The sequence below is a fragment of the Uloborus diversus genome, chromosome 1, assembly GCF_026930045.1.
Source record: "Uloborus diversus isolate 005 chromosome 1, Udiv.v.3.1, whole genome shotgun sequence".
In the NCBI taxonomy this organism is placed as follows: domain Eukaryota; kingdom Metazoa; phylum Arthropoda; class Arachnida; order Araneae; family Uloboridae; genus Uloborus; species Uloborus diversus.
The window spans coordinates 28,138,341-28,162,886 of record NC_072731.1 but is presented as its reverse complement, the minus strand read 5'-3'; the positions used below and the strand labels follow the sequence as shown (position 1 = coordinate 28,162,886).

Genomic DNA, 24,546 nt, shown 5'->3' with positions numbered 1-24,546 from the left:
TATCGTGAGATTCTATATTGAAACAAAATTATTGCAATACTTTGTTAATTAATTTCCGAACAGGTATTGGGGAGGAAAAAGCGTCGAGCGCTAACGGTGAAGTATCTTTCTGGGGTGCACGAAAACTTGTGCAAAAAAGGCGTTTTCGAGTTTAACTTATTTGAAGCCTAAGTGCAGAAACAAGTTGTAAATTGAGGATGATTTACGGCTGTATTCTCTCTCTCTACCAAGCTGGAGGCTGGACCAAATATTGATGAACTTTATAAACCAAAACAAGCTTATTGTTCAAACTATTTCTTCAGACTTTTTTTTAACTTCAAATGCATTAATGAAAACTTAAAATTTCATGTTTTCATTAATTAAAATTTCATTTTTTCAATATAGAGGTTTAAAAAACGCTACGAACAGATTGTCTAATTTTCATTTAATGTAAATATTATTCTTCAGCTAATAACCAACATAACTATATGATTAAATTGAAAATCATGAATTTCTACAACATTACCTTACTTAATAACGAATAAATGCCTTTGTGCTGAAAATTAAAATGATCAATTATCCAACGTAAATAAATTGCAATAATTTGTATGTTTTGTGCTTCATTACGTTGGATAATTGATAATTTTAATTACCTTACTTATTTTGGTTATAACTCATGCACATGATTTGTAAACGATTATACACGAGTAAGGTTTGTATATTGTTTTCTATTTCAATGCACATCCTTCTCTTCTTTCCTTTGCTCAAGAGAAAATAGAAGTGTTGCAGTTTAAAAAATTTCTATGAAGAAAGTTTGCCTTAAGACTATCACACAATAAATGGCACAAAAAGTAGAGATTTCTTTATTTTACATAAAAGTATTCCAAACGGAATATCAAAGCAGACACTGAATTTGGGACAAAGACTGCGTGAAATACATTAATATTATATTTATAAAAAGTCCAGTAAAATCACAGATCATGCAATTAGAGAGATCACGAAACAGGTTTTCTCGTGTATTTCCGACGTAGGCATTTTAGACAGAAAGCAGCTTTTTATTCCTAAAACAATTTAAACGGTATAAAGAAAAAACAATTCTAATTGGAACTCTCTTCATTCTATTTTAAAAATAGACATTGACATGACAGCGTTCTAAGCTCTCTCTCTCTCTCTCTCTCTCTCTCTCTCACACACACACACACACACACACACACACACACAAAAGGGAAACTAGAAAGAAAGGAAAGAAATGAAATATTTAAGTTCAACATCAAACAGCTTCTCCCTATAAGCAAAAACATTAATTCAGTAATCTCGATAAAAGGACTAATCATTCGTTTTTGTTACATTTAATTCAACTCTAAATCCCAGCATGGTTCGTTACATCAGCAAAAATGGAAATAGACACCAAGGCGTTAAATGAGTCAACGATTAAAAAATAAATTAATTTGTCATTCAGCACAAAATGCTCATGAATTTAAGTTTGAGAGAACTTCCTTTCATATTTCCATCGAGCCATTTTTTGAAACCCACTAACATCACAGATGATACTACTAGGACGGTGCCTGCGATGGTATAAACATCTGGTGTGTCTTTAAAAAGAGACATATCCAAAATAAAAGCGAGAATGATGTCACCTGCTGCCATCAGGACGGACACAGGACCAGCTTCTTCTTTCTCTAGAGCTTTAGTCAACGCTAGCTGGCTCAAGAAACTGAAAGCTCCAACAGCAATGACCAACCATTGCTGTACGCCACATGCTGTCCACGAATAATAACCGAACACGAAGGTTATGAGAGCATTGACAATAGTAGCTACGATTCCAAAATTGAAAAGAATGATATATACATTTACATTGTGCAATTTTCTAAGGATGATGTAGACGCCACTCTCGGTAGCGATCGACCCTAGTGAGGCCAGAAGTCCAATGATGCTTTCTCTCGTGTATACATCTGTTCTGTTGGCAAGAAGCAATGGTACTTTGCTGACCAAAGCGACCCCGACGACAGAGATTGCTATGGCCAAAATTTGGAAAGTTCCACATTTTTCTTTAAGGAATATTCTAGCAGAAATAGTGACGAACACTGGCACACTTGATGTCAGAACAGTAGCATCTGACAATGGAAGATACCTAAACGAAACGAAAGACAAGTACACAGTAACTGCATCGAAAACTCCACACAACAAAAACCAGTACTTTGTTGAGCTTTCCACCCCAAATACATTCTTCCTACTTTTCACCACCATGGGAAATGCAAACACTGTAATAGCCACATACTGGTAAAAAGCCACTTGACCAGGATCCAAAGTATCAAGGTACTTCACACTAGCTGCACAAGCCGAAAAGAATAACCCCGAAATAAGACCGTACGTAAGTCCCAGTACCAAGGACTTAGTGCTTTTTGTTTTAGTAGTTTTCGAGGTCTCTTGATTGTTTAAATTGGAAGCATAGGAATTATGAGTTTTGGAGTGCTCCAGATCTGTTCCATTGTGTGGCTTTCCGTTCGATGTAGACCTCATTTTCATAGAAAGTTCGTCCCAGAAGGCCATTGTGACCGGCGAATTTGTCTTCAGACCACCTGAAAGACAATATTTCTCATTAATGTGGAAAATTTATGTGTTTATTAATTTTGAATGCTACCATCAGAGTTCAAACACACATTGAAGTGCATAATTCCAGTTAACAGGGAATTATATTTACAAAGGGGAATAAGAAAATACTAACTCGCTGGTGAGGAAGTTAATCCTCTGCGTCGGTCTAAGTGGCGCTCTTCTTTAAACCTTCAGAACTTGCTCGTTGAGCAAAATATAATCATACCAAGAAGAAATGAAACTTCATTCATTATTTCATTTGTGTCATCAAATACTAATTACTATTTTTGCTATACACATAGTTTTTAGAAGGAATAGTAAATGAAATATTCTAAACTAAAAATATTTTTGTAAGGGAAATAGGTGGTATAAGGAAAATTTTTACTCGCGAGTATTTATGTCCTTCCCTTTGAAGCAAGTTTTGAAAGGTTAAGCTGGGAGTTACCAGTTAAGTAAATGAATTCAATTCCGCAATGGTCATCAAATAAATGTGCTGCGAAAAGATGGAAAATATAAGGCTAGAGATCCATATAATAAATAAGTACGAATATATTTTTAAAATTATTTTTATTAATGTAAAAAAACACAAGAACCAGAAAATGTACTTGTAAAATAAAACAAAGTACACAAAAACTAATCTCCTGCTCGAAACTTAACCCAACTGATCAAAAATTAAAATTACTCGAAAAGCTTTATTGATGGAGTGAGCGATCTGTCATGGACCCCCTGAAATGACTTCTCTTTGACTCTGCTACAACTGTAAAATCCTCTACTTTACAGATTTCTTTTTGATTTCAATTTGTTGCTTTTGTTGTATGTTTAATTGTTTATTGTAGCTACTTTTCCTGTTCTTGGGTGCCTTTTACATGGATCTTCTTGAATAAAGCCATGTGTAACAATAACACACACACACACACACACACACACAAAGCTCCAACATTTATAACTTATCAAAAACCGTTTAAATTTAGTGCGTATAAGACATAACACAAATAAAGTACTCCAAAAAACAAAGCCAATAATTTGATTTAAAAAATAATTATTTCTTTCTTTCTTTTCCTTTTTTGTTGTAAGTGCGTATATTACTATATCATTCTACAGGGAGTTCCATTTTAACCTGCAAGACCTTTATTTTCGCAACCGTTAGTCCTTGATATATACTTCCAATTGCAAAATTTCTCAAAATCAGATGCAGAGCTAAGATATTGTAAATTTGAAGTGAAAATAAAAATGAGTCAAAAAATACAAAATTTAACTTTTTATATGGGCCTCAGGTCCCCTAACTAATATTTAGAGAAATAATCTCCATTGAAAACTATTACTGACACAAAAAAAAATTGACATTTGTGCGATCAAAACTCAAGGAGATATTCCATTTCAAAATTTCAAGGGACCATACAGAAGATGAGATTGGAACTTATCGCCCTTTCAGAAGAATGACATGTCTGAGTAAATAAAACAAGGTATTTATATTTTTCATTGCTATTCGAAAACAAATGCAAATCTCATGCCGTGATACGTAAAAACACTCTACAAAACCTAGAACAATTTGAGAAACTACGCTCTATGCACACGCATGACACACATATCATTTTAAACATTTGTTAACGGCTATATTTTCTCCCAAAAGGTGCTATTGACGGCGAGCGAAAAGTTGTCTAAGTCACAAAACGCTGCGTTTCATATCTCGGTTTATATTGGTCGTACTAATTTCAAACTTTTTTTGTTGGAATTATTTTTCAACGGAGATTATTTCTCTAAATATTAGTTAGGGGACTTTGGGGCAGTATAAAAAGTTAAATTTTGTATTCTTTTACTTATTTTTATTTTTACTTCAAACTTTCAATATCTTAAACCTGCATCTTATTTTGAATATTTTTGCAATTGGAAGTCTACATCTAGGACTAACGGTTGCGAAAATAAAGGTCTTGCAGGTTAAAACGGAACACCCAGTATGTACTCGATACATAACTTGGTTTTATGAGCCTTTCAAAATTTTCAACATTGTGCATATCAATAAGTTTGATTATAGTGATGGTCAAATGAATTTTAGAGTGAGTTTTCGACCACATCTAAATTGTGTACATTTTATTACAGTAAAATCGTGCAAGTTGAATCTTTGAGAGTTGTTTCTGTCATAGGTTGTATTATTGCCCGGTATTTAGCTTAAACGTTTAGAACTTGTGCCTAGTGTTTTCCTAGGGGATGGTTGAGTGGATTAACAAAATTGAACTTATGTCAGTATGAAATAGTTCTGTGATTAAGGCATTGCTCCCAATAATGCTGATTTGCGCTGAAAGTTGAGTTGATGACTTCTGTACTTCATTGAAATGTATATGTTACTGTGAAAGACTTAACTTGGAAAATGTCGACATTCATTGGTGACACTCTCTTGACAACAGATCATATACGTATTTATTGCTGTGAATCAAATCTCTTGAGTTTGAATAATACCGCCACATCGTTCTGCTACCGTTCCTGCAAATAGATGTCGTGTAACTAGTTACAAATCTCAGGTAACAACAACCGCTGATCGCCATTGAAAGTGGGAGCATTGGTGAGTCCCCCATTGGTGAGCCCCCCCCCCCTCTCAGAACTCTTAGAAGTAAACACACTACACATTAATTCTGTGTACATGACGAAGTTCATATTGTTACAAAACTATATAAAGTAAAATGCAAACATTGAGGGTTTTTCGCCTTCTGCTCAGTTACTTCCTATTCTGGGCTAATAAGTGCTAAAAAGCACGAAACTGCAGTCCTCGGATGGAATGACGGTACATTTTATGTATTGAGGCACAGTTTTTCAGGTGGGATATTACTTCAAATAAAACTTTTGCTCCAAAATTTTCAAGACTCATCCATTTACATCTATAATTAATAACTGAAAGGCTAATGCGCCATAAAAATACAACTCATATGAAAAACTAACACTTAAACTAGGCTATAGCTTGACCACGAAGAGAAGGCGGATGACCTTGAAGCGAAACCTCATTTTGTATCATTTGTAATAGGTAGAATCAACCAGAAAGCACCTAAAAGTGAGAGTCGTTCTCATTGATCCTATCTATCACAAAATAATTACAATCAACCTATTACAAACGATGTGTTTGCTTCAAGGTCAGCCGCCTTCTCTTCGCGGTCAAGCTTTAACAGTGTTTTGTTCGCTAATTTCAAAAGTTCATTTTTATTACTAAACTTGTTGTAGAAATTTGGTGATAACATTTTTATTTCTAATTGAATCCCAAATAGAATTTTACTCTCATAACTCAAAATAATAATGTAAGAAATGAAAACCAGATATGAATTCTGAAAAATATACAAAACAGTAAATAAAGTAAATAGGAAAAAGCCAAAAAAAAATATATATATATTAGAAAAAAATAGATTTAACTGTGTCAAATCTTTTTTTTTTTTTTTTGGCGCGCTGAGGGGGAAGGGAGGGGGGTTCCGCGAAGATCGTAATTTTTTCCGAAGGGGGTCCGCAGAGGTCTGAAATTTGAGAACCTCTGGGATGAGGCATATCTCTACACTGAACTACACTGATGATGTAATTGAACATTGCCGATACTCTACTTTTGGCTGAAAATTTAATGTGTATTTATAGAAAAACGGTATCAATTATCCGATTCCACTCTCCTCATTTATCAGTACTTGAGATAGTAGCAAGGTAAAAGGAGACTCTTGAGAGAGAGGCAGACGCTTGAAAATTCCGTCTGAAGCAGCCGGGAAACATTAAACAAACAGAGTAAGTTCCTGATAATGATAACTGTTCGGGAAATCAGGAGATACTAACTGATTCCGATGACGTGGGCATCACGTCACTTTGCACACAGGCATTTGGGAAAGCCATAAAGGCGATCAAAGCGAGGAAAGAGTACTTATGTAATTTGTACTATCGATTTATTGGAACATACGAACGCCGGCTACTAGGGTCAAGGTGAGTCACGTGATCTCCCCCCCCCCCATTGGAATATTCCAGCTGAACGAAAAAAGAAAAACAACTGGAATTTTCCGATTATTGAATGTTGTAAAAAAGATTAGACAGTAACGCACCAGAAAAACAACCTAGCATATTTATGCCATACATTCAATACAATATCAATAAAAATTAAATGTTTCAGTAATCATTCTTCATTTTTATTCCCAAGTAAATAGATAATGCATAAATTATTCTCTTAATTAATCTTTCGGGGGTGTTATATTCAACGCTGTGGAGTTTTGGGGAAACTGACCAGCTCCGACTCCGACTTCTTTATCTCAAAATCAGTGCGACTTCGACTCTTACTGTAAGCACTGGAAGAGTTACAGATTTTGAGGAGAAACAACCGACTTCGACTCCAAATTCAACTCCTTTACCCCAAAATCAGTCCGACTCCGACCAGCCCTGGTTATCAGGGGTGTGCACAGGGAGGGGGGAGGACACCTGTTGGCCTGGGCCCGAACTTAAAAGGGGCTCAATATTTTTAAAACTAAGGGTGAAATGTAGGGATAAACAATATGGAGAGCCGCTTGGAAAAGTCATTTGTGTCGGGCCTCAAAATTTCTGCGCACGCCACCTGCTGGGTATATTTATGAAACAGGAAAACATAGGAAAAATCGGTGGTTCAATAACCTCACTATGCAACCTGTCCAAAATTACATGAGTCTTTTTTTCAATTCACCAACATCGATTTTCTAGCATCAGATATACCACACAGTTAATTTTAGATTAAAATAATTTCAAATATACATTTTTAAAGCTTATTGAGAATTTTTCAAAACAAATTTCTAGTGTTTTATAGAAAAAGGGAAAATATGCCCATGCAGGCAATTTTCGTCACACGCTAATCGTTCCAACTCCATTTGGGGGTTTTTAGTACGCTGATCAATTTTCGCAAGAAAAAAAAAGTATGTATTGCCACTCGAGAAAAAATTGTCATTCTGTAACCGTGATTATGAGAACTGAGTTGTTTAAAATCATCACAATCTCGAGTCTCGGGTGCATACCTTCAGGTAAACATATCTAAAATTTTGATTTGATTGGTTCAGTGGATAGGCCACTTTTGGGCTGCATGTAAGAGAAGTTTCTTTTGGTTCGCCCGTACTAAACTAATATGATATTTGTTACCTCAAAACTGTTAGGCTTACGTTTAAGTCATTTTTTTAAAAGCTGGTCAAAGTGAAAGGGGGGGGGCATATAGTTGACACCTTCAATTTTCTTGAAACTTTCAGGATACTTTACTAGTATTGTGATAAGGAACTCAAATTTGACTTGTTGGCCCTCGAGTAGAAGTCAAAGTCTAAGGTCGTGAGAAAAAAAAGCTAAATATATGATTGCGTTGCTTCAAAAGCAATGAGTGAACCAAGCCAATTCTTATATATGTGGATACTATTTGATACTAGGTACATTCTAGAATAAATATTTTGGCGACTAACTCATGGCTTTGAGGGCAAAGGGCAATTGAAACTGCTACTTTTTTTGCCTTGTTTGGTCCCGTATATCTGCTAAAGCTGTGAGAAACCCGCGGAAACAAGTATATGATTAACTACTCACAACATTATAGTCTACTAAGAAAAATATAAAACAGCTTTCGTTTCTCTTGGTTTTAGAAGTTAAACGATCTCAAAGTCGATGATTTTTTAAAAATGGCCAAGGTCAATAACTTTGTGCGCGACGGGTCAACAACTTTGGGATACAGCTGTAGTTATAGTCCGAGTGGTGTTGTTTAAGGTTCATGTTAGAAACCCATGGCAACTAATCAACTTTTTTAACTGCGCTGTCTCAAAGTTGATAATTTGGAAAAAAAAAAAAAAAAAGCCAAACTTTTAGGTCAATTACTCTAAAACGTCTGAGTCAATAACTTTGAACAAGAGCTGTTATTATACTCTACTGGTGTAGTTTTAAACTCATGTCAGAAGACCATGAGATCTAATCATCTTACTTAATTGAACGGTTTCAAAAATGATAATTTCAGTAAAAAAAAAGAGCGTTTTTTCAAGAGTTAATATGCGTGCTACTCAAAATGTTATGAGCTGATACTCACATAAGTACTAGAACGAATCAACAGCCCAATGTACTTTAAGCTCCCAAAATTTCATGGTTTGAATGTAATAAAATTTTCTACAACATGACAATTCTTCTCACAAAATTTATCCGCCATTTTGGAGCACTATATTTTGGAGATCCTAGATCCTCAGGATTCGGATCTCGGAAGCTGAAAATTTGCATAGGTTAGTTTCAAAGACTTCTCTACACTTTTATACACTTTCATACCATTCGGTGATGATCTAGCATCGACAGTTTGAAAAATCAGGTCAATTGATGTGGAATCACTCTGATATAACATTGTGACAATTCACATGCATCTTTTGTGTTTTTGACTTGACAATGATCATAAATCAATGCTATATTTTAGGTATAGGATTGCAATTGGGTAAGAGATTGAGTTTATAATTACAGTAGAATTTGCATATAAGGTCAGTTGGAGTAAGTGCGGTCTTGGGGTAAGTGCGGCTTAGGTTAATAATCAGAAACTGGGAATATCTGCAAGGCTGCTTGCCATCTGGGTAGCTTGGTTGTTATGGTTCGAGAAATCATCGTTTCTTCTGTTGTTGTTCTCACTTTTTCGTGCTTCCAAAACGTAATTACAGCTATTTCATGTCTACTTTTCGTATTTTTAAAGCTGAGATTTATTATTTTTTACTTTGAAATCAATTAATTTTTAGGGCTGCACTTGCCCCAGAAAATTATACGACTGGGAAAGTGCGGCTCGAAAAAAAAGGGGCAAGTGCAGCCTCGCATTTCTTGGGGCTGCACTTTCCTATTAATCTGGCAATGTTCTTTTATGACAGATATAATTTGCTTGCAACGATTTAATGAAGCAATGTAATTAATTTTTAATCTCTGCACCTTTGTCTAACTAGCAATAAGTGTCACTAGTCTATATTGCTCCAATATAACTGTTTATATATACTGCTCCATAATATAAATTAAATTCTTAATTACTATACTAAGTGTACTTATACAAAAAAATATGTTCAAGTTCGTCAAAGACATGTTACCTTTTGTCAGTTGTATAGTTACCTTTTGTATTATTAAGTTAATATTTTATAAGTTAGTTGATATTAAAGTTTAAAGATTATTCCTTGATATGCAAGTTTTTTTTTTTTTTTTTTAAAGCTTATTAGCACAATAAGAGTTATCTTTCATGTTCTTTATTTAATTTAAAATAAAAACTTCATAATTTTGTTTAATAATCCGTTGTTCCTATAACGTTCTTCATTTTACATTGACAAGTTTCGTTAGGAAAAATGTAATAACTTCCCAATGAATATGTGAAAATAAAAATTAAAAAAATCGTTTTTAATCAGGAAAAAATACTCTATTGATTGCATTTGTCCCTTATTTTCTCAAACGGTTTTTTAAAAAAAATTCAGATAGGTGATGCTCTTGCCCCACTTTTATTGAGAAAGTGCGGCCCAAGAGCACAATAGTTTAAAACAATTTTTTTCAACTTTTTTACCTGCAATGATTTTAACAGGTTCATGTCTTGGGAAACATACTAAAACAGGTAACATACGAAAAAAAAATTAAAATTTTTTATCAAGTCTTGTAATGTCTAGGCCTTCATAAAGTCGAACTGTACAATTTAAGGGCTGCACTTCCCCCAACTCACCTTACACAACTTAGTTATAAACTTTTATAAATAAACAAATTTATTAATTAAGGGTCAAAAGCAAAAATATAAATATAACGAAAAAGAGAGAGAGAGATAGAGAGAAGAATTAGGACAAAAGAAAAGAAAAAAAAAGATTTGTTAGACAATAACAAAAGATGCGGGTGAAATGTGCATAATGTTTATATATGAGTGATTCCACGTCAACTGACCTGATTTTTCAAACTGTCCCCACTCGATCATCCCCGAATGAATGGGATGAAATTTTATAGAGGCGCAGTGATGTCTTTGAAACTAACCTGATGCAAATTTTCAGCTTCCGTGATCCGAATCCTGAGGATCTAGGATCTCCTAAAAATAGAGCTCCAAAAGTAAGCTCCCAATAGTGCTCAGCTTTGTGAGATGAATTGCCATGCTGTGGTAAAGGTTGAAGAAAATTTTATTGCACCGAAAGCATTAAATTTTGGGAGCTTAAAAGTACATTTGGCTGTTGATTCGTTGTAGTAAACTCGTGAAAAAACGCTTTTTAGCCTACTTTCCCAGTAAAAGTCAGAAAAAGAAGAAAAAAGCATGAAAGAAGGCTTAACGCATCTTAAAAATATCGCAAGAAACAAAAAAAAAGTCAAAAATAAATAAAATAATTAAATAAATATCGAAAAATTAAAAATTGGAAAGTAGGGTATTGAGATGGGGGAAAATGTCTGTTGGTCTGTCTGTCTGTCCCCCCCCCCCCCCTAATAACTTTTGAATGAATAGTCCGATTCGAACAAACTTTCTTTTGTTCGAAAGATCTCGGCGAGGACACCTCATCCCCACTTTTTGATTTGAACTATTTTTTGTTCAATTTTGAACAGTTCAAAAAAACTTAACATTAGCGCCTACGGGGAAATTCAAGGCAATTCCGAACTGTGAGGCGAATTTGCTTCAAACAAACTTTGTAGGAAAAAGCGTTTGATGAAAAACTTGTATATAACATATCTTTTTGATTTGAATAATTTTCCGTTCAATTTTGAACAGTTCAAATCCCTTAACATTAGCGCCTACGGGGAAACTGAAAGTCAATGTAGATTCCGTACTTGAAGGCGGATTTACTTCAAACAAATTTTTTTGGAAATAGCTCTTGACGCCAAACTCCAGATTTCGACTCCGAGAATTTAGGGGCACTTGACTCCGACTCCGACTCCTGTGCCCGACAATTAATCGGACTCCGACTCCCCGACTTCGACTCTGACTTCGTAGCTTTGGCAAAAATTTATACACGGACAAATGACTGACTCCGATTCTTAGATATTCGACTCCGACTCCTTTACCCCAAAATGAGATTGACTCCGACTCCGACTCCGCAGCTATGGTTTTGACTGTGAAATAGTTATTGTTGATCTGACTTGTTTTTATTTTTACGCTAAAGTTTTAATTTAGGTATTCAGTTTTCGGCGAATAAACTCGGAAGTCATTTACGTTTTTACATAAAGATGTGCGCAGACGATTTTTTTTTTTTTTTTTTTGACAATGAAAATTATTTTTTTAAGTTGACATTTTATTGCTTTATTTATTTTGGTAAGTGCATTAATTCATTTAAAAAATTGTTTTTGGCAACAGGGGAAAAAGAAACGATTTTTTTTTTTTTTTTTTGATATGATGTATTTATTTTAATGAGCTTATTAATTTTAATTATTATTTTTTCGTTTTGAAAGCTGTTAAAGTTTTTTTAATGGAAAAAAGTGTATTAGCTGCTTTGTTTAAAAGTTGCCGCTATTTCTTTTTTTTTTTTTTTTTGTACGTATCTAATGTTTTTAGATGAGTGAGGAATATTTTATTCCTAGAAATCAGCTTAAAGTATTTTAAAAATATGTTTGAAAAAATTCGCGATTTTAGGCATTTTTGAGAACATTGATCAGGTAATAGAAAGTAGTATGGATATACGGGAAAGTAGGCTCGTCTAGTTCTAGACAGAACTTCTTGTTTATACTGAAATTATCTTTTTTGAGACCGTTTAATTAAGTAAGATGATTAGATCTCATGGTTTCCTGACAGGAATCTAAAACTGCACCACGTAGAGCATAATTGCAGCTCTTGCTCGAACCGGAGGATGTCTGGATGTCTGTAGGATGTCTGGATCTCTGTGACGCGCATAGCGCCTAGACCGTACGGCCGATTTTCATGAAATTTGGCACAAAGTTAGTTTGTAGCATGGGGGTGTGCACCTCGAAGCGATATTTCGAAAATTCGATGTGGTTCTTTTTCTATTCCAATTTTAAGAACAAAACTATCATAAGATGGACGAGTAAATTACGAAATTATCATCGTGGAACCGTAACATGGGTACAAGCCAATTAGCGAGAAAATTCACCATACATTATTTGTAAATATACAGGCGAACCAAAAGACCTTTTAATTTTTTCTATTACGGGCAAAGCCGTGCGGGTACCACTGGTTTAAGATAAATCTACTGTTGTCTGCGTATTTCGCGTGATTTTAATTGTTGGGAAATGATCGGAAATATTATCTCACTGATTTAAAATGTTTAACTCTTGCCATCTTATGTTTGTTAACAAATAAAATATTTGTAATTAATTTAAGCAATTCTTTTAAAATAACTTTCAATTTTCTCTCTTTGCTTTGCTTTTGCGATGATTCGGATTCTGAAATTGGGACGGTCGTCAAGTTTTTATGTGCGTATTTTAATTTTTCTGGGAATTTTGCTTCTTCGTCAAGCATGGGGAGGGGATCTTGTAAAATATGTTGAACAGGTCGACAACTGCATCTTAACTTCAATTCTTCAATTCCCATCATGATTTACGAATTTTTCACTTTTTTTTTATATTCGAATTTTTTTTTTAAGGTTTATGTGTTCGGCAATAATAAACAACTCTTTGTTTTTATATGGTGGGAAGATACTCTACTAAGCGGATAATTTTAACATTATATGTATGGGAAAAATTTAGATTCCAGAAGGTTTCATTTTCCTAAATGGTATGTCCCCTTTTCGTTTCCCAGCTAAGCGAGGCCGACAGTAAAAATGATTTTTGAATTTGAGAAAATCATTTTAAATTGAGTAGTTTTTTTCTCAATGCATTAAGCTCTGATCATGAGTGCACAAGAGTGAGGGAAACAAATTATTGAACCAAAATACAACAAAAATTAATCAGAATAAAAAAATTTTGAGTCTAAGTAGCCAAAAAAAAAAAAAAAAAAAAAAGAAAGAAAGAAAGAAAAATTGATAATACGACCAATTGTAATCGGTATTTTACAGATTTAATTTCAAACAGATGATATTGAAAAACCAATTTCCGTAAGAAAATATTTGAGGTTGTATTTGTTGCCTAAAATAAAAAATAACAATCATAATAAAGATTTGGAACAAAATAATAAAACGATAAAATCATAATAGTAATGGTACAAATAATAATATCTTAATCATCACATGTGTAAAAAAAATAACAGCTCTAGGGGGACCACATAAAAGTTAGGTTTCGAATTTTTCCAATATTTGTTTTTAGTTACAAACTTTTAATATCTTAACTCGGCATCGTATTTTAACCATTTTGGTGCATGAAAGGTTACACCTAAGACTAACGGTTGCAGAAATAGAAGTCTTGCTGATTAAACGGGGACACGCTGTATATGTATTCAGAATCTATATTTTTTTCAATTTTTTTGTGATAAAAACAAAAGTTTAGAGTTACTGGTTTATTAGATAAAAAGGTTTAAATTTCTTCCATGGAGGTCAATGTTAGAAAATTTTGAACTGTTCAAAAACTACCCATTGATGTTATACTTGTTTTTCTACATCGAAAATCCTTCCCCATATTTTTTTCCCCAAGGTATCTGCTAATTAAACAAAGGCTCATGAATGATTTAAAATTCTTCGCAGAAAAAACTTCAAATTGATGTTAAACTGTTCAAAATTGAAGATACAATTTCAAATCAAAAAATTAAAACATGGGAATGACATTTCCTGTCCGAGATCTTTCGGACAAAAAATTCGTTTTTCGAACTTTGAACCCAAAAAAGTTATTAGGAGGATGGAGAGAATTTCGAATTAGTTTTCTTCTAATTAATTAATTAAGCTAAATTTCGGCTAATTAGGGGGTAAAAAATCCCCCACCCCCAAACATTACATATCGTTGGAAAGGGTTTTCCTTCCCAAACAAGATGATGTTTGTTCCATTTTCCTCAATTAATTAGAACAGGAGATATAAGTGATTCTAATTGAGCCAATATTCAAGGCTTCTCTTTCGAGAAACTGCTATAACACTAGGTCCACTTTAAAGACAATTTTTCAATTTGCAACTCCAATAAACTGTAGGGGCGCTACAGCACTGTCTAATGGTGGATGAAAAAGGTAAAACAAACAAATACCGTAAATTATAACTTGCTTTGACGCTTAGTGAATAACAGTAGTTTTTCATCTTGTTTGTGGGAAGCTTTCTTTTCTATTCTTCTCAGATTATATTACACCATGAACTGTCTGAAGCCCGTAATTTACCTCAAAGAAAACACGTGGAAATGGAATGTTTTACTTTTTTTGGAAGTATTGTTAATCACCGCAAGGTAGCGTATTCGAGTTCTGGAGTTGCGAATTACTTTCTTTTAAAACATTTTGGAGGAAGTTGCCTTTGTTGCTTATGAATATTTTACTGTTATTACTTTATTTTAATATCATTGTGCGTATGTTAATTGATTTTCTTTTTAATTAGAAAGTCGCCTGGCGAATTTGGCGATGAATTATGGAGTTTTTTACATTTGAAAGCTACTGCAAATGTATTTTTGATGTAATTTATTTTTCTTTAATTCAACGGATTTTCTTTAAATTTTTAGCACAGGCATCGCCATGCGGGTATTGCTAGTAACTTATAAAACCGAGTTAAGGCAAACAGATTCTTCAGTTTGGTCTTAGATGCCTGGTTAAGTAATATTATTTTGTTGAGATATAAGCGGGAGCTAGAATAAGCTTTCAGCCCAACCCTTGCATTTGCAAACTTAGAATTGCCCAATTCCCACCGTCAAAAGTAAGACCGGTCATTTTATTTCAAGAAAAACCTAGCAATAATTAACACAAAATAATTATGTTATTTGGTGTATGAAATTGGGAGCATTATTGAATTCTACATATTTGTGTTCTACAACAATAATTAAAGAAGCACCGGTAAGAAATGAAGAAGATGCCAATAGCGTAAAACCTACAAAACATGGAGGAAAGAAAATAAAGAAGCGTTAAAACCATTGTCCTTCGCCTCACAGAGACAAAAGCAATAGTTTGTAGAGGTTAAAGAAAGCAGAAAAATACGGGAAACGGGGGGGGGGGACGATTTGAAGGTTCTGTAGACAATAGTCAGACGGATCTGTTGGAATGAACAAATTAAAAATAAAGAGAAAGGAGAAAATGAATAATTATTTCACAAGGACGCATTTAGAAATCTCCCTTATAATTTTGGGGCCCCTTATAATTTTGATACGGTTAATTCATCACTGGCAGAATTAATAAAATTTTCCTTTAACGAAGTTTTTCTAAATAACAAGTCATAATTTTCATTATAATTTTAAAAAATACATAAATTTTCTGTATAGTTGCAATGCTATGCATAATTCTTTAAGTAATTTGGGGACCCTTAGGAAGATGGGGCCCCAGGCCCAGGTCTAGTCGGCCTGTGCGGTAATCAGGCCCTGGGCATCAAGCTCATACATTTGAAACAACAAACATTATAGTATTTCATGAAAAATGAGCAAGAGAGAAGAAATTATTTTATACCACACAGAACATAGATTAAAATGAAGCCAAAACCAAAATGACCAGGAACTGGACGTTTATAAATTTTTAAAAAGTTGGTTAGGGAAAAATAATTTTAAGCGAAAAATTATGTAAAGTAAAAGACGAATAGCAAAATAACTGATTTCGAAAAGAACATGAATGAATCTGAAAAAAGAAATCAAGAAAGGAGTTATGGAGCTAACTTCTGTAAAAGGAGATAGATGATGGAACGAATGGTTCTTTGATCATTCTGTCGTGCTAAGCACATAAGTCGTATCTGCATTTTTTTTTTTTAATCACAATTCAGTAATTGCCATGAGGTGGTTAGTTAACAACATATTTTACTTGTGAATGGGAAAACTTTTTTGAAAAAGTCTGAAAAAGAGAAATCTGACTCAAACACATGGAGGAGTAAAACTTTACAGAGCAGTTTCTCATTTTAAGCTCAGTTACAGATACGACTTTTGTGCTTTGCACGGCAGCATTCGTCTTTGTACATCAAATCTTCAAGCAAAGGTCGAACAGAAAATTTTAAAGAATACGTTCAAATTACCTGTGTAGCTAAGGAAAATGGATAGTAAATCAATGATCTAGGGGGAAATCGTAGTGACAACGAAAGCAAGTTCCGGAACTCTTAGATTGAAAAATGTATTGTGTGTCCTAAAAGTAAGATGTCTGAAACAAAATTGCGAAGGATAAAATGAAGTACAGTCGAGTCCCGACTTACGCGAGGGATGCGTTCCAAGACTCCTCGCGTAAGTCGAAATTTTGCGCTGTTTAAAAATGTACTTATACAATTTTTTTCAGAAACATACCAAATTCGTTCAGGCACTTATAAACACTCCTCAAACTGCTTTAAAGTATTCCTCAACTGTAAATTACACTTTCTTACATAAAAACTACTTTTACTGTATTTGAAAAATAAAAAAAGCCGTTTTATTCAACATGAAATACTTTAAGATGCACAAGATAAATGATCAAGGGGAGGGAAAGACTTAAATAAAACAACACGGTACGCACAGTATGTAGTAAGAATAAAATGCTGCACTATAACAGTACTGTACAGTAGATACAGTAATAATATGTCTGGGTTAAAAAATGAAGAAGATGATCATTTATGCTCTATGATTGGATCGTTATCTAATACATTTTTCTAATACGGTTGCTGTGCCTTTTCTTTTATAACGTTTTCATTTATAGCAACAGCCTCTCTTCCTAATCCCTTCAATCCACAATACAAGAACAGCTTCCATTTTCATACTATTTACTTTGCTTAGACATTACTCTGCAAGCTTCAATATTGAAACTAAGTTCTGAACTTTTACGGATATATTTTTGTTTTGACTTTTTAATTGTATGTATGGTATATACACTCATACTTTGTTGTCGTGCTACCGTTGACGTTTAGTAGTTGTTCGAGTATAGCGAGAGTCTTAACCTTTTTTTTTTCATCATATTTCATCGATTTTTATATTTAGAATGAAAAACAGATGAATGAAAGATACTGAGTGGTTATTTGATGCACTAACAACATCATGTGTAAACAGGGGCGCCGACTTGCAAAAATCATTGGGGGGGCTGGTCCAGTCATCACCGGGGGTTTAGGGGGTTATGTAATCCCATGGAGGTTCCCCCCCCCAAATAAAGGTTGATTGTTGTGCCTTGAAAATGCCAATTTACATATTTTCTGGTGTGTATAATTTAAAAAACAAACAGTATGTGGCATGGCGTTTTCAAAGTAAAACAATCCAAAAATTGGTATACAAATTTTTCTGGTTCAACTAGATCATGTCACTTGTCTTAGTAAGAGACATTTTTTTGTTCTATTTTATTGGGAGTCATGCAGTGCCGTAGCTAGGCATGGAAAAGGTAGGGCGCTTGACTTGCATTGAAGGGCACTGCCAGAGACACCGACTTAAAAAATATCGGGGGAAAAGGGGCATGCCGCAGGAAATTTTCTAAATTTGAGATGAAAAATAGTGAGTTTTAAAGTTTTTTTAAAATCATATAATCAACATTAGAACCTAACACATATTTTTTGGCTTCGAAAAACGGAAGAAAAAATACAAACACACACAGTATTTTTGTAAAAAGGAAATTTAATTTACGCATGCTTTTTAAGACCAGTTGTTTTTACATTAGTGATATCGGCTAACATATTCAAAGTGTAAACGCAGACTCTCAATGTCTAGGTCATTTTTGAAAAACTCAGTTGATTTTTCAAAATGTTCTCTTTTCTTTCACCTCTGTTTAATAAAAGCAAGCACTCTTGTTCAACTGCAATGACCTGTGTGCGTCCGTTGATGTAAATCGCCCAATAATGAAAAATTGCACCACTTTACAAACCTCAATGTATATTGCCTTGTAGTACAGTCAACTCCCATCTTACGCGAGGGATGCATTCCAAGACCTCTCGCGTAGGTCAAATTTTCGCGTTGTGGAAAAGGGTATGTGTAAAATTTTTTATAAACGTACCCAATTATTTTAGACACTTGTAAACACCCCCTCAAACTGTTAAAAACCATCTCTTAACTAACTGTACATTACTGTCTCTTACATAAAGAACTGAATGTTTACTTGTATTAAAAAAAAAACGTTTTATTCAACATAAAATACTGCTACGATGTACAAAATCAATGATTAATGGGAAAGAAAGAAAAAATAAACCGGTATACGGTAGACACAGTATATAGTAAGAAAAGCAAATGCATCTTTAGTTGTACTGTACAGTCGATCAATTAATGATATTCGTACACAATACATGAGCAGTTTCCATTTTCATAAATTTTTGCAAGACACTACTCGGTGAATTTTTACGGATTTCCTTTTCTTGACTTGTAATTGTATGTACGGAAGAATCACTCATACCTAATTCCCGTGCTACCTTCAACGCATTTTTTAGTTGACCATCAGCTTTTCAAGAAGCTCTAGCTTTTCTTTAATTGTCATGAAACTTTCTCTTTTTATCTTCACAAACTTTAGATGAAACAGCGCTCTTAGGTGTCATTATATTTTATTAACTTTCGTATTTAAAATGAAAAGGGAATTTCTACTCTCAGCGATGCTAAAAGGATAAAGATCCATTCATGAAAAGAAATTTTTTAGTAGCCAATAACAAAGCCGATACGAACACACCACGATTCCCTTCCGAGGATTTTCGTGTTGCGGTGAGGAATTCGCGTTAGGTCTGAATACTGGAGAAAAAATCGTGTTTATAGCTATTTCGCATAAGTAGCGCGAGTCAAATGTTTTCCTTTGGGATTCTGAAAGTGTGCGGTGAGCTGCCTTCATTCTTTTCATACTTCTTTGGTACACGTCGATTCCGAGGAAGGGAAGGATCATCATTTTGTGAAGGTTTTCTTTTAAACACGATTCCCAAAAGTATTCAAAACTATCACGCCTCCCATTTTATATACAAATCAAACTCTCATATATATTTTTCCAGATCAGCAACACTTAGGTGAGCGCGCCGCAGCGCTGCCCACCGGCAACAGACTTGACCCATAAGTTCGCGCACTGGGACAAATTTTTACAGTACTCGCAGCACTGTAACACTATCATCATTCGCACCACTCGTTTTCAGTTAACCTGCTTACACAACCGTAATAATTATTTGTTTTAACTCATTACTGAATATATTTTACAAGGTAAACTATCTTCAAACAAGGAAAATAAAAGATAAATTTATGAGTTTAGAAAGCATAATGTAACTTATAATTTTCTTGATTTATTGGGGGGGCTCTGCCCCCTCGAAAATATTTTTGAGGGGGCTCGGGCCCCCTCAAGCCCCATGGAGTCGGCGCCACTGTGTGTAAATTAGTTTGGTGTGGGAACTTTCGCTGTCAGTGATGCTGAAGGGACGTAATAATATTCACAAAATCAGTATTTAGTAGCCAATAACGAATTCTCTACTTCCTTTAAAAAGCTACGTGTTGTGAACTACGAATTCGCGTTAGCTATAAATTCGTTACCCGTGAAAAATTCGCGTTATAGCCATTTCGCGTAAGTCGAATCGTGTTGTAGCGGGAGTCGATTGTAGTGTTTTCTTTACTAATAATAAAGCTGAAAGTCTGTGTCTCTGTCTCTCTGGATGTCTGTTACGTCCATAGCGCCTAGACTGTTCGGCCGATTTTCATGAAATTGGGCACAAAATTAGTTCGTAGCATAGGGGTGAGCAATTCGAACCGATTGTTTGAAAATTCGATTTTGTTCTTTTTCTATTCCATTTTTAAGAACATTTTACCGAGCAAATTATCATGACGTGGAATAGTAAATTACCATATGATAAACGAGCAAACTACCATATGCGACCATGGACGAGCAAATTAATATCGCAAATTGGCAAGCAATTCATCATCCATTATTTGTATACCCATTATTTGTACATCTATACAGGCGAACCAAATGACCTTTTAATTTTCTACTACGCGAAAAGGCGTGCGGGTACCACTAGTGTTTCATAAACATGCACAAAGAGCCTATATTTATGGTGAAGATGGGAATTTTAATATGCAAAGAATACTTCAAAATTCTTAAATACGTTTTCGCTCATAATAAAGTTAGAAAAAATAAAGTAACAAATGAACATTATTTAAAAAAAAAAATGCATGTTAAATAAGGTATAGGCGAACTCTCCATACCTAATTAGAGCATTTGAAAAGGATGATAACAGAAAATATGGTAGGAGGACTTAAGAAACTGCAAGGAGAACACAATATTTTATTCGTATGTAACACGGAAAATTGATTTAGTATGAGAACTTGAAATAAGTAGACCTTCGTTTTACTCGGTTTTGATTATACGCGGTTTAAGATTTGACTCCTTTAATTTATTTTACGCGGATGAGTTTCAGTTTTACGCGGATGCGGCAATGCAAACAGATAAAATCCCCCCCCCCCTTTCAAAATCCAAACTCCTAAAGATTGCAGATTACGCGTAATAAACTGAATTTGGGCGTGCTAATAATCGAGCTTGGGCCCTGGAGACATTTTATGCGATTGGTTCCAGAGCTCTTTCCAGAAGTAAAGTTATTAAACTCACACAGTTCAGAATACACTCGAAGAAGAGCTTTTAGGAGTGACAAAGGAGGCCAAAACCAACGAGGATACCGACGTCAGTGACACACAACCAAAAACGTTCACATTGAAAATTTTGAGCCATTCCTAGACAATAGAAACGATCTTTCTGATTTGTTAGTGAAGGAAGAGTCTATCATGGAAATGGAGCAAGTGATCATGGATGCGTTAATGCTCTGCTAAGAATAACAGAAAAAATTGTTAATGACTGCCAAAAGACTATCATAGCCACGTCCTCTTTATAAATAGAACACGAAATTAATTTATGTTTACTTTATGCATGTTGTGCATAAAAATCGATATAAGTACACATTAAACTTATTATACAATTAGTCACTTCTAGAATGAAGTATTTTGTTATCTACGGAACCAAACCCGTATTTTAACAGTATTATTAGGTATCAATTATATCAATTTACGCGGTTTCGATTTACGCGTCGTTTCCGTGGAACGTAACCCCCGCGTGAATCGAGGGTTTACTGTACTTTGTGACTATCACATTTGACGAGAGGATTTCCAATTGGCTGCCATCGACCCCGAGACCTTCCAATTACGTGTTCAAAGCCTTACCAATATGGCCCCACGGCCGTCAATATCTTTTGCTAATAAGGATCAATATAGTCGCAATGCACGCTGAGATTAACCTTCAGAATTGCATAATGTATACAGAAAACCAGTAATAAGATCTAATACAAAAAGGTCACGAAAATTCATTCTGTTTATAAGGTCGGGAGGATCGGTGAGGAACTTTACAGATAAAAGCAATTGGTTAATGGATAAAAACAAGGCTAAATAATTGTTAGTGGTTAATAAGTTAATGGATAAATATAAGACAAATGTTCTGATTTGGTTGGTTTGAAGAAAGTCCCGGAATGAAACAGAATTCAATTATAAGAAATAAAGTTTGTTGCTGCTGTTATCAGTAGAAACTACAAAAGGTACGATCGTCAAACTGAGAAGGGATTCGTATCATAAATTCAGTGAAATATTAAAGAAATCGGAATAAAGTATACGTCAGAGCATATGTACGAGTATATTTGCTACGCAATTTTTTTTTTTTTTTAAGGAGGGGGGAAAATGTTACCAAAGCATTGCATTTTTAGTTTATATCAAAACTATCTGATTTTGTTTATTATAAAGCGTTTACATCTTTCCTCCGTCATGTATATATTTTTATTTTGTATGATTTGAAGAAGACGTGTGGAGAAGATAGTTTGACAGAATGGTGTAGAAACAACGTGTATGGTAAATGTGCTTTCCTGGAGACACTTTTAGAGATGATCTAATAATAGTACGTCCTTTGATATTTCGGTATAGCAAAAAGTCATATATTTTAACTTTATAGTCCTTGAAGAATTCAATGTATTTTTCAGTGAAAGTAAATTCAACGAACATAGTGTTATTCGACGTCATGTTATGAAGCATTTTGTATACAGAGACGATACTTTAACGAACGATTTTTGTTTTTGACTTAACTTCTCTGTGACCGACTTAAACGAACCGCAGTTGCATGGCGCCAAGTGTAAACCAATCTTTAAGAGGGCCTGCATCCAACCAGCTGGAATTAAAATTTTCAAACAGCATACTTGGAACAAAATTTGAACTCGAACCTTTTTTATTTACTGGTACATTTAATTGGAAAAAAAAAATCATGAGCTTTTATAATTTAATGCAAAAATTACAAAATAACTGGTTTTGCGCGGCATTATTGATCTATGTTTAAAGGAGAGATTTTCAACAAAATGCGATACCTGGTGTGCTAAAATTAAAGTCATAGGCACCTATAGACGGGTTATAGGTTTGAAAGGTTCAACCATAATTCTCATTATTAAAAAATCCACGCATTAATAATGCATAAAAATTCGTCCTGTTCTGTATTTTTATGATGACAAAAACATTCTTACACAAATAAAATTGGTATTGTTAATAGAATTTCTAAATAGAATCTAACCTTTTGAATCGTCACTGTGACTCATGTTCCGTCCACTTTCTGAGTGCCGGTGATCAAAATTCGGTTCCAACACAACAATACCACTCAAATTCTCACACAGCAGATATCACTGGATTTTTACCACAACAATAGGTGTTATTGCATTGATGCATGTTTAGAAAACAAGCGAGAAATCCCATCGAGACGATTCCACAAAATGTTAACCGGGCACCAAATGGTGGAATTCGCGCTCATCGAACTCTGCGGAACGTCCAAACTTATCGTCTGGTGGTGGAGAGGAAGTTATCAGAATTTCGAACTCTCTCTTTGTCCATCAGCAGCGGGAGGAAAAAATGACCTCGTATCAGTAGAAAAGAATTCTACAAGGACTTAGCTGTTGTAGCCGAAAGAGATATTTTCGACAACTCGATATTATCGAAAGTAGGGAAGTCGGCTCGAAAAATAAATAAATATCACGTGTTTATTGAAGGATTGCGAACACCTCCATTTAACTTATTTTTCTTTCCCGGTAGTGCTTTGAAGTGGAAGAGGTGTTTGTTTGCTAGAAGTTTCTTGTACTCTTCTTCAACTGGGCGCCGATAAAAGGATTGGACACACATGCATGATGCTGATAATAATGTTCTAGTTAAAGGATTGGATGAGCTCATTTGAATAGTGAGGAACTTTAGTAGCTGTGCAGGGTTTAGAGCTCAAACATAAAGAGCAAGTAGATGCAAAAGATTTCCATCTTCAACTAAGCATTATGCAACATGATGGCGATAATGATTAGATCTGAAAACAAAAGTTCGTTCTGAACTGAACGAGTCTATTTCACCTTATGCCTACTTTGGTTTTCTAACATGAGATAAATATGTCCCTCAACCCATTCAGAGGGCAAATTATTTCAAATATACCTTTTTCACGATCAGAGCATTTTCTGGCAACAAAATATATCTCTGTTATGCGAAATGGATGGTATAGATTCAGACATGATTTTTACCAGATATGAAGGGAAATTAAGTTCGATGAGTTTGTACACGAACTTCTAATTCACAATGAAATTCCGAGGTGAGTAAAAGGAGTTTTCACATAATACATAATTGAGTACTTCAAACTGCATCCTGCAATATTGATGCATTAAACTGAGATGGGCACAGTAGGTCTTGGCCCCTTTGAGCTGTTGCGCCCTGAGTTTAGTTTAACATTGATGCATTACTATTTTCTAGCTATCATTGTGGGGGGGGGGGGGGGTTACAGTTTCAAAAAAGGTTTTTTTTTCTACTTGTTATTAAACATTTCAAAAATACATTCCCAAACTTTCAAGTCGTTTCGAGCAAAATTCTCAATTATTCAGTCTCCGCTCCATCAAAATGTAGCTACCACAGCTTCCGAAGAATGTAGCTGTTCTGACAGCTGCAGACGCTCAGAGTCAGATGTCAGTGCAACTTGCTTAGGGTTAGTTAAATATAATATAAATAAATAATGAAAAATGAAAAGGCTGAAAAAATCAAAGCTGCTAGAGGGACTGTCTTCTATGGAGCTGGAATTGATGCCTTTTAGA

General features: G+C 34.5%; 1 protein-coding gene across 1 annotated transcript; it reads right to left on the bottom strand.

Annotated features, from left to right (window-relative positions):
* Nucleotides 1–845: 845 nt before the first annotated feature.
* LOC129234506 (solute carrier family 35 member G1-like) lies at nt 846–23,325 on the bottom strand. Its single transcript, XM_054868507.1, has 2 exons — nt 23,007–23,325; nt 846–2,558 (listed from the first exon to the last, which is right to left on the bottom strand). The coding sequence occupies exons 1-2, from the start codon at nt 23,029–23,031 to the stop codon at nt 1,435–1,437; spliced, it is 1,149 nt and encodes a 382-aa protein (XP_054724482.1). The 5' UTR covers nt 23,032–23,325; the 3' UTR covers nt 846–1,434.
* Nucleotides 23,326–24,546: the final 1,221 nt, after the last annotated feature.

What these genes read in the sequence shown, in the direction of transcription:
- LOC129234506 (XM_054868507.1), bottom strand. Translation starts at nt 23,031, where the DNA reads ATGAGTCACAGTGACGATTCAAAAG. An exon ending in TCACAGTGACGATTCAAAAG is followed by an intron (nt 2,559 to 23,006) that starts GTTAGATTCTAT and finishes ATTGTCTTTCAG; the next exon opens with GTGGTCTGAAGACAAATTCG.